The 13,408-nt window shown below is 57.3% G+C and overlaps 2 protein-coding genes across 2 annotated transcripts in view; one reads left to right on the plus strand and one right to left on the minus strand.

Annotated features, from left to right (window-relative positions):
- The first annotated feature begins 8,092 nt into the window (after positions 1-8,092).
- PHLDA2 (pleckstrin homology like domain family A member 2) lies at positions 8,093-10,003 on the plus strand. Its single transcript, XM_064513131.1, has 2 exons — positions 8,093-8,646; positions 9,542-10,003. The coding sequence occupies exon 1, from the start codon at positions 8,235-8,237 to the stop codon at positions 8,637-8,639; it is 405 nt and encodes a 134-aa protein (XP_064369201.1). The 5' UTR covers positions 8,093-8,234; the 3' UTR covers positions 8,640-8,646; positions 9,542-10,003.
- Positions 10,004-11,034: 1,031 nt separating this feature from the next.
- Positions 11,035-13,408, minus strand: part of SLC22A18 (solute carrier family 22 member 18) — a 56,418-nt gene continuing 54,044 nt past the window's right edge. The window contains exon 10 of the mRNA XM_026092753.2: positions 11,035-11,338. Coding sequence (XP_025948538.2) covers positions 11,154-11,338 — 185 coding nt within the window. The 3' untranslated portion in view covers positions 11,035-11,153. The remainder of the gene's footprint in view (positions 11,339-13,408) is intronic.

Below are 13,408 nucleotides of genomic sequence, written 5' to 3' on the forward strand. Positions count from 1 at the left end.
CACACCTTGTAGGACTCTTGGGGGTTTTAAGGCAACATTACTCAAGACTGCAGAGGTTTGATAGTTCCTCACACTCTATGCTCTTCTATCACAGACTAAGCAAAGGGGCTTGTACCATCTCCACATCCCTACCTTGCTCTTAGAACATGTTTGTGGCTCAGCTCAAAAATTCCAGTGGGAGAGGAGGAGGGTACAGATAGGTGGTGTACTACACCTAAGAAGCTTTTGTAGCCAGGCATTGGACTACGCTCAGTAAGTGTGAGAGCTGTGGAGGACCTGGGAGGCTGGCATGGGGGGGAGGCAGGGTGTTCATGGTCAAAATAGTGTTTATCCTGGGGGCAGGGGAAAGCAGCAGCTACAGCATGTACCCATAGCAGTGTAAACATATAGCTGACAAGGGTAAGGATCAGGAGTTTGCACACATGCTGGTATAATGACAGAAACGCCCAGTGGTGGTAGGCACATTGAATAGAGGTATTTTGACCAGTTGCTTCTGTATCAGAAGAAATTGAATGCTATACTTCCCACATCATCGTGAAGTTCTTTCTACTACATGGTTAAATAGGAGTGCTATTACATCGAGATAAACATCTGCAAATTAGCACACAGAAGTAATTTATGTGCATGAATCCCAAACGGCTAACTTTAGTTTTGAGAAAACGGGAAATTCCGGAACAGGGAGAGCTTAATGTGCCAGGATTCAGCAAGAGCAAACACGATGCCAGGGTGATTAGGCTGATGAGCTAGACGTTCATCCCGGGGAAAGTAGTGGGAAAGCTGAGCTGGGCTTCAGTTAGAGTTAATGCCAGTCCACACAGCCTCATAGAAAATAGATCTTGTCGAAACCTAGCCTTTCCCTTGCGCTTATAGATCTAGCTGATAATGGCAAAGACGAACATTCAAGACTCTTCTCTGTTTTCAGGTGGCTATTTATAGACTCTGTAAGCTTATGAGAAAAGAAAGCAGCAGGTACTTGGGCTAGTCTAGCAGCTGAGCGGATCAAGAACCTGTTGTCTGTTAGAAGGTCAAAGCCAGGCGTGTGCAGGCTGGATGGTGAATGCAGGAGCATGTGTGTGAAAAACGAAGTAAGGGTGATCAGCTTGGAACGAATTACAGTGGAAAAGGATCACATCTCCATCTTGGTGTTTTCCAGAGACCGTGCCCTAAGCCAAATAAACTAGTGGGCTCTAGGAAGAGTTAAAGCAGGAAGTTTTACAAGTGATGAGGGGATACACCAAAAAAAGGTTAATCTGCATATATATATATATATATATATATATGAGTGGTTACCCTTACAGCAACCTAGTAGAGGAAACTAAAGTTGATCTGTGGGGGCACGCTATTTTGGTGTGATCTGCATTTTTGTAGCCTCTAATTCTCCAAAGAAAAAACTGCCCCAGTTCTGGGTCTGAAGGTTGAACCATCTGGAAGCTTTCCAAGTGAGATTAATTTGGGAAGTCATGTATTTGGGCTGCGATGTGATTAATCGCTTCAGTTGTCCAGGCAGAAAGCCTTGAAGGAGCCACGCTGGTGCACTCGCTGATACAGAAATGGCAAACATCGTGCAGGCAGCTGACGGTCAGGCGGTGGGACTGGACACTGGGGAAGTCTTTTGCAAGGGCACTGGCTAGTCCTGAGGCGTGATCAGGGTACCTTCGTGGGACTCCGGCTAAGATGTTTCGGGTAACCGTGACAGCTGCAGCCTTTCAGCCTGATTTCCTTCAGTTCAATTGCTTGGGATTTTTGCTATGACCCAGTTAAAATTTATATTAGCTAGAACAAATTAAATGGTCTGCCAGTTTCCGTTCTCCTTATTAAACAAGCTTTTCCTGTTTGAAGATAAAGGCGAGTCTTAATAAATTCATTCTCAGTTAAATGTTTCCTTTATGGGATGGGAGCTCCTCAAATGAATGAGGTCTTTTGAAGTCTTGAAGCGAAGCCTAGAAGAGGCTTAAGCCTGAGAAGGGCATTTAAGAAGAGGTCAGACTAATCATGGTGCAGGGGAGTCACCGTTTCCTTGCAAACTTGGTGATTCAGAAGCTGAGCTTCAGACGTAAGAGCAGCTCCGACTGCCGGAAGCTGCGCTGAGTTGGCGCATAACCTTATGAACTTGCACTTGGAAGTGTCACTTTTTTTTTTCCCTGAGGCAGCTTAGCTCGATCCTGGTTGGAGGCTGTACAGGTGGGACAGAAGTGGCCTTTCTAATTGAGCCTCTGAGCATTTCCAGTGCGTTACGCAAGCTGTATGTCCCACTGGAGCCAGAGCACAGTCCTCCTAAACCAAGGCTCTGTGTGCTTGGAGAAGAGGGGGCAAAGCCTAGTCCTGGCCTGGCACAGCCGGGGGGGGGGCTGCCGTCTTGCTGCTGGTGCTTCCCCAGGGCCTCGCTTCAGCTGTGGGAGACTGTGAAGTTGACCTATGAGGCCTGCAAATCCTCTGCTAATAAACCCATTATAAGTGGCAATGTCTTCTGTAATAATTAAAAAAAAAAAAAACAAAAAACAAAGGGGGGGGGGGTGCTGTATTCATGCTGCTTCATTCTCTGCCTCGTCCTGTGGGTAAATATCTGTGTTAGATCCCAAACAAAGTCTGGGAGGCGGTTACTTCATGTCCATACAGTACTTGATCAGTGACCTGGGTCGGACAGAAACGTCACCTTACCTTTCCCAGACAGTTTATAGTCACAACACCAGTGGCAGACAGAGCTGGGGGGGTTCCCCGCCTCCCCCCCCCCCACATGCCACGTTGCTGTCCTGAGCACCTCCAGTCTCCTGGGGGCCAGCGATGGGAAGCCCAAAGAACACAGGTTGCACATCGCCCAGGTCTGAGAAGCAGCCAAAAAAAGAAAGACCCCCCCCCCAAAAAAAAAGGAAAAAAAAAAAAAAAGAACCCCCTGGCTCTCTGCTGTTGATGGAGGGTTACGTGAAGCCCAAGCTGCTGCCGGCCCCCAGCCCTGTCCCTAGGCCACTGTCCCCCTGCGCGCAAGTGGCAAGTTCAGCACAGCTGCCTGGCGAGCCGTCCCGGCTGGCCACGTTGGGAAGCGGTCAGCTGGGCTGACGGGAGAGCGGATTTGGCCCAAAACGGGTATCAGAGCCACTGACAAAGACCCCAGCTAAGGCCGGAGCTGGGCCGTGACGTGTTGGCAGTCCGAGCTCGCTCACTGCGGAGGGCAGGCGGTGCTCAGGGGCGCGAGCCAACAGGTCGAGGCATTTTGAGGCAGAGAAAAACCAGCTAAGGTGTAAGTGCTGCTGACAGCCCCCTAAGCTTTTTTCATCGCTCGCCGCTTCAAAAAGCAGGGGAAAACAAATTACGCGCGTTCAAGCTGAGATTTACACAGGGTGCACGGCTGCCTAGCCTGCGAGGCCATCAAAAAGGCACGCTTTGGAGCAAGAGCACCTGCAGAGAGCACCGGACTGTTATTACACCGAAACAACAACAACAAAAAGGATTTTAATAAGCACAGGTCAGGTCAAAACATAGGGAAGTGCAGCAACACATCCGCGTATGGTGCTTGCTCAGGCGTTTCCAAGGCCGGCGCGAGGCGGGTGAAGCCCTGCCCGGCTCTGCAGCAGCCGTGTTGCAGCAGTCCCAGCACGCGCCGCGCTGCCTTGCCGGCCTCCGCAAAGCTGAGCTGCCTGGAGGGTCCTGTGGTTACGCAGCTGGCTTGGCATTTGGCGGGATCTCCTACCCAAGGCAACCGGAGGGGCCTGCTGCAGGACGCGCTCGGGTCGCGCTGAGACCTGGCACGTTCAGCGCAGCGTCCTGGGAACTGGGGGGGGTCGCGCTGAGACCTGGCGCGTTCGGCGCAGTGTCCTGGGAATTGGGGGTCACGCTGAGACCTGGCGCGTTCGGCGCAGCGTCCTGGGAATTGGGGGGGGGTCGCACTGAGACCTGGCGCGTTCGGCGCAGCGTCTTGGGAATTGGGGGGGGGGGGGGGGGGGGGGGGGTCGCGCTGAGACCTGGCGCGTTCGGCGCAGCGTCCTGGGAATTGGGGTCGCGCTGAGACCTGGCGCGTTCGGCGCAGCGTCCTGGGAATTGCCCCCTGCAGCAAGCGCCGGCAAGGCAAAACCCCTCTCCTTGCCAAAAGCAGCTGCTCCTCCAGCTGTCGGCCAGGAGGGAGCAGGTTGCAAAGCCGGGTGCCAGCCCACATCGCTCAGGGTGAGCTTAAATAAAAGAAAAAGCGACCAGAAATTAGTTTCTGCGCTAATGACAAAACCCAGCGGCAATGACGGCACTTTGCCCTCTCCCGGGCCCTGCCGCCTTGCTTGAAGGAAAGAAAAGGGCCAGCCTGGGCCCTGGCCGGGAGGAGGAGGAGGAGGAGGAGGAGGGGGAGGCAGGCTGCCCGGCCAAGCGGGCGGCTCATTTCCAGGCCAAGGACGGATGAAGCTGCTGGATGGAGGCAGAAGGGAGCAGCCGCCGTAACTGCGCGGCACCGCGCGCTCTCATCGCCTCGGCAGCTTGCGAAACGCGCCACCCCCTCCCTTGCCAGCCGGGCTTTAATTGGGTTTAATGAAGAGGCAATTACCCCGTTTCAATTTTTAATTAAAGGCGGTGTTGGAGGCAGCGGACCAGCCCCTTCCCGCGCGCTGCAGCCCGGCAGGGAGGGCTCAGCCTTCCCACGGCGCCCGCGGACGAACCGGCCGCGCCGGTGCTGCGGGACGTCCCGCCGGCAGTGCCGCCGGCCCCGCGGGGAGAGAGTGAACGGCTTAAATAAATAAAATAAAATATAAAAAATATATTTTTTATATATATAAAAAAAAGAATAATGATGAAACAACAGCCCTCCGAAGCCGAAACTGTGGCCTGAAGGATGCGCAGGGTGGTGGTGGAGGGCGCTGCTGACCTATCCCCTGGGGAAAAAAAGAAGGGGGGGGAAAAAAAAAGGAAAAAAAGAAAAAAAGAAGAAAAGAAAAAAGGAAAAAAAAAGGAGAGAAAAGAAAAGAAAAAAAAAGCATTAACCACACATCGCTGCGTGAGGCCGCTCCAGGCCGCAGCGTTATTGCTCCGCACGCGGCCGCCAGCCAGGGACTTTGGCCTCTAATTGCTCCCGTGCGCTGGGTTGGGTTTTTTCCCCTCCCTGCGCGTCGATGCGGTGCGTAATCGCTTTACGACTTCCTCCGGCCGGGAGGGATCGAGAAACCCTCCTCTGGGGGCCGCGGCCCCCTCCCACGGCAGCCCGGGGGGGGTGGTGGTGGTGGTGGTGGTGGTTATGTGCGGATGTATCGGCCCGGGAAGCGACAAGCAGCCGTAGGGCTGAAGGGGGGGAGGAAAAAAATTAATAATATTATTAAAAAAAAAAAAAGAAAAAAAAAAAGAAGCGAAGTCCAAGGCCTTTCTGTGAAGTGCCCGGCCTGCCCTACCGCGGGCTTTGCCCTGTCACCTTTTTTCCCTTTCCGTTCCACTTTCCATCTCGAGGTGCCGCCGGGCACTGCTGCCGCGGGTGAACGTGGCTGTGGCTTTTTTTTTAAAAAAAAACAAAACCCCCCCCAAAAAAACCTGAAGTCCCTTTTCGTTAGGGAGTGAAAAGAAAAAAAAAAGAAAAGAAGAAAGAAAAAAAAAAGAAAAAGAAAAGTCGCATCCTCAGCTTTGTATGACTTAACAGTTCCCCTTTCCCACCTTATGAGTCAGCTAAAGGCCGTGGGGCCTGTGAGAAAGGGAATAACTTCATCATCGATGAGCACCCTTTTTTTTTTTTTCCTTTTTTTTCCTCCCCCCCCCCCTTAATGGCAGCCCGTGACCCCGCGAGGGCTGCGCCAGGCCTGCCCGGGCCGGGGGGGTGGCGGGGAGAGGGCTGCGACGGCAGGGCCAGCACCGGGGCTGAAGCTGCTCCGGGAGGGGTTTCCTCGCAGCCGTGTCCCTGCGTGGGGGTGCAAACTGGAGCAGCTGGTTACAAGCCACTTGGCCGATACCCGCCGCTTTGGAAAGGGCCGGGGCTCTCCGCTTCGGCACGCCGTGGGCAGCACCGGCCCGAAGCGCCCGGCGTCCTGCGGAGCCCGGTTTAGGTGGGGTGCGTGTCCTGAGTTGGCTGCATCCCGAGCGCGGCGACGGTTCCCGGCAGTGACGGCCTGCCGCGGCCCCCGTGCACGCCTGAGTCAGGCCGCGCCGGACCGGGGGCCCCGCCGACGAAGAGCGGTGAATTGAGCAACGGGGGCTGCGTGGCAGCGCTGAGTAACGCGCGCCGCTGTTTGTTTGCATTGCCCCCAAAGCCGGCCAAAAACGCGGCGGTCTGCGCAACCGCCGAGCGAGCGAGCGAGCGCCCTCGGGGGCCTCCGGCTCCCTGGCCGAGCCCTTCGGAGGCAGCTGCCCCCCCCCCCCGGCAGCGGCAGGCCAAAACCCCTCGGATACCCCCGGGAGCAGTGCACTTAAGGAAAAAAAAAGCATCTTTAGGGAAGAGGGAGCAAAAACTGCCCCCTCACAAATGCTCTGCCACAGCACCCAGTTTACAGCTATTTAGCTTTTTTTTTTTGGACTGTAGATTTCCTCGGGGAGCAGCTGGGGTAGCTGGCGGCTGCTATGCGTAGCTACACCCATCGGCAGCCGCGTGCGCCGCTGTACTCGGCCACGCCGGCCCAGGCAGCAGGTCGGGGTGCAGGCGCGTGTGCATCGCCCTCACCAAGGCCTTCAGCTGGCAGGATTTCGGTTTCGGTCCTGCAAGCAGGGTTCCCCCTCTGCAGAGGTCACGTTGAAATAAAAGGGGCCCGTTATAGCAAAAGAAGTACCAGTAGCGGCCACCCAGCAAGGCCGACGGCAGGCCCCAGCCCGGGCTGCTTATTTGTTGGCAAGCCCTCGGCACTGGTTTCCCCGGCCAAACTGGTGCCCGCGCATGCAAACCCCGCTGAGGCTTCCTGCTGCCTTCGGCCGTGCCCCATGGTCAAGCTTGCGCTGCCCGGCCACGGGCCAGGCAGGCACCGGCGCTCCCCGTCCTACTGATGGTAGGTGTGCTTTAAAAACCCTCTTTTATGGAAAACCGTGGTGCGTACAGGAGGGCGAGGGCCTCTCACGGCCGTGCCGCGGAAGCCGGGGCCCCGGCTGCAGGCCCCTGCCTGCTCCTGCCCCGTCAGCCGTCGCCCCGCGGGAGCCAGTCCCGGCCCCGCTTGCCAAAAGCAGCCCTGACCACATCTTTTTTCCTAATAAAGCAATTTTTTGCCAATAGTTTTCTAACGTGGAGCCGAGGGGGAGTGCGCTGCGAGCTGGGCGAGGCACTGAATTTTTTTAAAATGATGGATACATGAGTAAGAAAATTGTTCAGCTATAGATAAAGCAAGAGCGAAAGCCAAACCCCAGCGCGTGTCCTGACCCCGCACCCGCAGATGCCCATTGCACAGAAAAGCAAACATGGGTTTTTTTTTTTTTTAACGGTCCTTTTGCAGCAAGGTGTGCGCTAACGTGCCAAGTCCCGCAGCGCTTGCGCGCGAGCCGCTTCCCGCCAGATGTTCCCGCTGCCGCTCCCGACCTGCTGCCTTTTCCTTTCCTTTTTTCGCCAGGTTGCTCTTTCTGCAGCAGCGTCCCGTTGCTCTTTCCCGGAGCAGCCGCACGTGTCCCTGAAGCCCTGCACGCGCAGCCCGGCCGGGGGGCTTAGCTGACAGCCCCGTGTGCCCCTTGCTGCGGGGGGGGGGGGGGGGGATACCCGCCAGCCCCCAGCGTGGCTTTTTTTCCCGGCTAAACCAGAGAGCAGAGCTAATGCTAAGAAGGCGGCAGCTGTTAGGTGCTATTATATAGGGATATTGTATACTGTGTTAGGCTACATTATATAGCCTCTCTCTTTTCTTCTTCTTCTTCTTCTTCTTCTTCTTCTTCTTCTTCTTCGTCTTGTTGGGCTGCATCGGTGCCGGAGGAAGCGGCGGTGCCCTCCCTGGGGGCAGGGAGCGGGCCGGGGGGGCGGGGAAAGGGGGGAAACGGGGTGATTTCGGGGAGCACGGAGGAGGTAAAGGCGGGGGGGGGGGGGGTCGGAGTGCGGGGCGCCGAGCGGGCGGCGGGGGCGGCGGGTTCCCACGGGCGGGAGCGCGGCGGGCCGGGCGCCCATCGGCGCGGCCTCGGGGCGGCGCGGGGCGGGGCGGGGCGCGGGGGCGGCGGCTGCCGGGGGAGGGCACCGGAAGGCGCCGGGCGCTGATTCATTGCAATAAAGCGGCGGCGGAGCGGCGCGGCGGGGCCATCGCCGCCGGAGCAGGAGCAGGAGCAGGAGCAGGAGCAGGAGCAGGGCCGGGAGCCGCCGCCGGAGCCGGGGCCGCCCGGGGAGGATGAAGATGCAGGCCGAGGTGATCCGCGAGGGCGAGCTGGAGAAGCGCAGCGACAGCCTCTTCCAGCTGTGGAAGAAGAAGCTGGTGGTGCTCACCGAGGACAGCCTGAGCCTCTTCCCCGACGGGCACAGGCGGGCCAAGGGCAAGGAGCTGGGCTTCGGCTCCATCCTCAAGGTGGACTGCGTGGAGCGCACGGGCAAGTACATCTACTTCACCATCGTCACCACGGACCGCAAGGAGATGGACTTTCGCTGCGCCGACCAGAGCTGCTGGAACGCCTCCATCACCATGGCGCTCATCGCCTTCCAGAACCGCCGCGCCATCCAGCACTTCCGCAGCCGCCAGCCGCCGCCGCCGCCGCCGCCGCCCGGCGCCCCGGAGCGGCGCCTGCCGCGGGCGCCCTGACCGCCCGGTGAGCGCCCCGGCCCGGCCCCCCCGCCTTCTGAGTTCCCCCCTCTCTTTTCCCCCCCTTCTTCTTTCTTTCCCCCCTTCTTCTTTCTTTCCCCCCTTCTTCTTTCTTTCCCCCCCCTTCTTCTTTCTTTCCCCCCCCTTCTTCTTTCTTTTCCCCCCCTTCTTCTTTCTTTTTCCCCCCCTTCTTCTTTCTTTTTCCCCCCTTCTTCTTTCTTTTTCCCCCCCTTTTCTTCTTTTTCCCCCTTCTTTCTTTTTCCCCCCCTTCTTCTTTCTTTCCCCCCTTCTTCTTTCTTTCCCCCCCTTCTTCTTTCTTTCCCCCCCTTCTTCTTTCTTTCCCCCCCTTCTTCTTTCTTTCCCCCCTTTTCTTCTTTTTTCCCCCTTCTTCTTTCTTTTTCCCCCCCTTCTTCTTTCTTTTTCCCCCCCTTCTTCTTTCTTTTTCCCCCCCTTCTTCTTTCTTTTTCCCCCCCTTCTTCTTTCTTTTTCCCCCCCTTTTCTTCTTTTTCCCCCTTCTTTCTTTTTCCCCCCCTTCTTCTTTCTTTTTCCCCCCCTTTTCTTCTTTTTCCCCCTTCTTCTTTCTTTTTCCCCCTTTTCTTCTTTTTTTCCCCCTCTTTTATTTCATTTTATTTCCCCTCCTCTTTTTATTATTATTTCCCCTCCTCTTTTTATTATTATTTCCCCTCTTCTTTTTATTATTAATTTCTCCTCTTTTTCCCCTTTTTTCCTTTTTTTTCCCGCCCCCCCGGTGTCGTCCTGCGTGGGGTTGGGGGGGACGGGGGGGGGGGGTGACACGCACCCAGCAGCGCTCGCTGTGACCGAGCTGCGGCCCCGCAAAGGGTCCCGCCACCCCGCTCCTTCAACTAACCCCCTTTTTTCCCCCCCATTTTCGCCGCCTCCAGACCGCACCGCTGGCTGATACCCAGAGCGAGCGCCTCGGCCTGCGAGGGGACAGGGTGCCCATGAAGGAGAGCGAAGACGAAAGCTGGGAGCAGCTCAGTTCTCTCCGAGCCCGGGGAGGCTGCCGAGCCAAGAGCCCCGGGCTTCGCCCGAGATACACTTAAAAAAAAGGAGGAAAAAAAAAAAAAAAAAAAAAAGAAACCAAAGACTTCCGCACGGACTTCTAGCGAAGCGCCCACGTGCTGCGAGTGGCGCGGCTTTGCCAGCCGCTCTCCTATTTATGAGACGCGAGGAAGATGCAACACTGACTGGTGGTGTTGGAAAGGGTTTAAATTATTTGTCGTATCTATATTTGTATTTATTTTGATGAATGTCTTTCAGCTGTTATTAGTCTTAATATTGCTTTTACGTTAATATGTCCATTCCAAATAAATTACTTGAAGTGTTCACTTTTTATTACTACAGCCCGTGGCGCAGTCACTTCTGTGGATGGGTAGTGGTGGGGCGGGCAGCGGCGCGGTGCTGGGAGAAGAGGCTAAGCCCACCCTCCTTCCAGCACCCCTTGCCCTCCGGCAGCCTGCCTCTTCTCCCCCCGAGCTTAGCATGACGCTAAGGCAGGGAACCGGCTTATTCATTTTAGACTAAGGCGGGCCGAGGCCGAAGGGGGCACCTCTGCTTTCAGCGCGGAAGCTAAATCCCTGGCTTTATCGTCTTCCCGCGCCTCCACGGCTTCGGGCTCTGGTTAAGCTGCTACGCGGTAACTGGGAAAAACTGAGATGGGCTTTTTGCTATAGCACCGTGACCGAGCGGCTCGGAGAAACAGCTAAATCTTCGGGGAAAATCATCAGTTTTATCTCGCGGGGCTCAGTTATCGCTAACCCATCTGCGCTTCCTTGAGAGCGACGCCGCAGCTCCGGCGCCCGCCGCCCCCACGCAGGGATGGGGGGACCGAGCAGGCCGTGGGGCGAGAAGGGAAACGACCGCGGGGTTATCAGGCGAAGCGCTTACCCTTGACAGTAACTTCAACTTGACACTGTCCAACTGGTAATGTTTTTATTTCCCCCCCCATATCAGTGAAATTCTTGCAGGAGGCTGCACGGTGTTAGAGGAAACTGCAAATTTGTATAATGACAAGCAGACGTTTGGAGGCTTTTTAGCCCCGATTCCACAAGAGCAAAAAAAAAAACGCCAGGGGCATGTTTAACATGGTACCCATGCGATGCTCAAACGCGGCCGCGCTCCCCCCGATTTTCTTCGGTCCTGGTGGAAAAAGAAAGGCCCCGAGCAGGGCCGAGGCGCGGGCTGCTCATCCCCCTGGCTTCGGCGCACGCAGCTGGGAATGCCGCCTCCCGGCAACTGGGGGGAGCCGGGAGCGCCGCGCGCCCGGGGGAACCCGATAGCCCCCGGCTGCAGCCGCCGCCGGCGCTTTTGCAAACCATTTTTTCCCCCCATCTGTTAACCGGCCTCTAGACACAGATGTTGAAGAAATGCAAAGCAGCATTTAAAACGTTTTATTCCAGGTGCGCAGAAGCAAAAGGAAATCGCAAACATTGCATTTTTGTTCATTTCCGTGGAAAAAGTAAGGGGTGACGTCCTCGCCGCCGAGCTACAGGCCTATAGGCCTCTCTCCTTCAGCGGGATGTTACTCTTTAAGAGGTAAACGAACAAACCGACGTTGACAACTAGCTGCAAGCACCCGAAGGAGGAGACGCCGAACTGCTTGTACAGGAGGCCGCCGACGGTCGGCCCCACGGTCCGGGTGAGGGGCTGGACCGAGGCGCAGATGCCCAGCATGGTGCCTGCAGAGACACCGCGCGTCAGCCCGCCGCGGCCCCCTTCGCCCCCGGCCCCTAATAGATAAACCTGCAGACGGGGACGAAACGCGGCGCGCGGGGAGGGCGCTCGCCCCGGGGGGGGGGGCCGCGGCCGGACCCTCGGCCCAGGCGAACGAGCCCGCGGCCGCCTGACTCTCCGGGCAGGTTTCGCAGTTACCTCCTTCCCTCCCGGGAGCTGAATTAGCCTAATTGCTAGGTACAACCGCCAAGCTGGCTCTTACGTCTGAGGAGGAGCTTCTTTTTTTGGCCCTTTTTTTATTTCGGCGCAGAAACCCCTTCTCCCCGCAGGCCGGGTTCTCCCTTCGCACCGCCGCAGCGACCGCGGTGCTGAGAAAGAGCAGCTCTGCGCACGGGGCTTCAGGTAGAGCCCTCAGACCGGTGCCCTAGAGATGTAAATCTCAGCTTTAAGTGAACCTGCAGGTTTTTGACAGGGTGACAGCGAGGGTTTTGCACCACGGCAGACGCGCGCGCTCTGCCGAAGCGGGGGGAGTACCCAAACTCCCTCAAAATGCCCACTTTGCGCCTTTCAGGCTGGTCCAGGCAGGCGCCGGGCTGTAGCTGCCGTCCGGGTGGAGCAGCGGTTGCTGCGCGGGGCCGCCCACGGCCAGGAGCGGAGGGCAGGCATCCTGATAGCTGCCTTTCTCCGCGAGACACCCACACCGTCGCTGCAGGCAGCTGCTCGGGGAGCCGGCTCCCAGGGAAACGGCGCTGCTGCGTCAGGCATTCCTGGCTTCGCGCTCCTCCCTGCCCGCGTGGCTTCACGACGAGCCCCGAAACATCAGGAGCTTGCGAAGATGAGGGTCAGAGAGGAGCGGTGCAGAGGCGGTTCCCCCCAGCACCGCAAGTCTCCGTGCCGGGAGCAGCCCTCCTGGTCACGCGTGGTTTGAGCCAGCCGCAGCGCTGCAATTTGCACCGCTTGGGCTTGTAGCAGTCCGGAAGGGACCGGTGTGACGAAGCCCCAGACAGCCCCCGGCTCTCGCGGAGGAGGGACATCTCACCCCCGTCCTGGCCCTCCGCGCTGCCCCGCGGTGCCTCCACCCGGCCTCGAGACCATCATCCCGCCGAGTCGCCCGCTGACCTCACGGCACACGCAAACGGGACAGGGATGAGGCGACGCAGCGCGTCTTCCTCCCTGACCCAAGTCAGCCCCCGGGCTCTAACAGCAGAGCAACGCTCCGCTTTTCCGCACAAAGCCCTTTTGAGGGCAGCCTGGACCGATTCCAGCTTTGCTTTATGCTTAAATGCCACTTGCTGCCCTTCCCCCCAGCGCGCTCCCGTCTCACTCAACGTTGCTCGAGGTCGTGAAACAGCAATTTTCCTGCTTTCCTGGGACATCCCAGTCCTTCGGCAGGAACCAGACGGGCTCTGCTGGCTGGCAGCATCACATCTGGAAACGGCACCTACTACAGATGCTGGGAGCCTGCAGTCCTCACCTCCACAAATAAACTACTGAGGGGACATTTAGAAAAGCCCTCCGTCCTGAAGCATCTCAGAAGTGCTTCACAAACCTCACCAAGGGGCCACAGACGGCAAGTTCGGTCCTCGGCAGGGTCTCTGCAGAGGTCTCGGCTCAGGGACAAGAGCCGACTCTGCCGAGGTGGAGGTTGCGGATGATGGTGCTGCGGGTTAGTGGCAGCTTTTTGAGGAAACTGCTGTTGCAAGAGCAAGGTTTATTTGGCCAGGGACTTCGCTTTGTGCCCAGCAAATAGGCCTGATGGGCACGACCTGACAAACCCCTGGAGCCTGACAGCCATCTCGGGGGGGTCACATCAGGCTTCAGCAGGCGACTAAGGGCAGTCAAAGGTAGGGGCTCAGGTTCCCTCTGCAGCTGGCAGAAAGCAGCGGATGTTTCCCAAGGGCGACCCAGGATACCCGGGTGAGCCGCCTTAAGTCAAACAGCATGAATGAATATCCTCTCTTAGTCACCGTCATGCTGGAAAAGCAGCTTTGAAATACGACTCCTGGCTTGATATTGCATCTGTGGCACAGCCTCCTCGCAGTCCTTCCCACCAAGGCCATGGCAGGGCTCGGCCC

Source organism: Dromaius novaehollandiae, chromosome 5 (assembly GCF_036370855.1).
Source record: "Dromaius novaehollandiae isolate bDroNov1 chromosome 5, bDroNov1.hap1, whole genome shotgun sequence".
Lineage (NCBI taxonomy): Eukaryota > Metazoa > Chordata > Aves > Casuariiformes > Dromaiidae > Dromaius > Dromaius novaehollandiae.

What these genes read in the sequence shown, in the direction of transcription:
- PHLDA2 (XM_064513131.1), top strand. Translation starts at nt 8,235, where the DNA reads ATGAAGATGCAGGCCGAGGTGATCCGCGAGGGCGAGCTGGAGAAGCGC.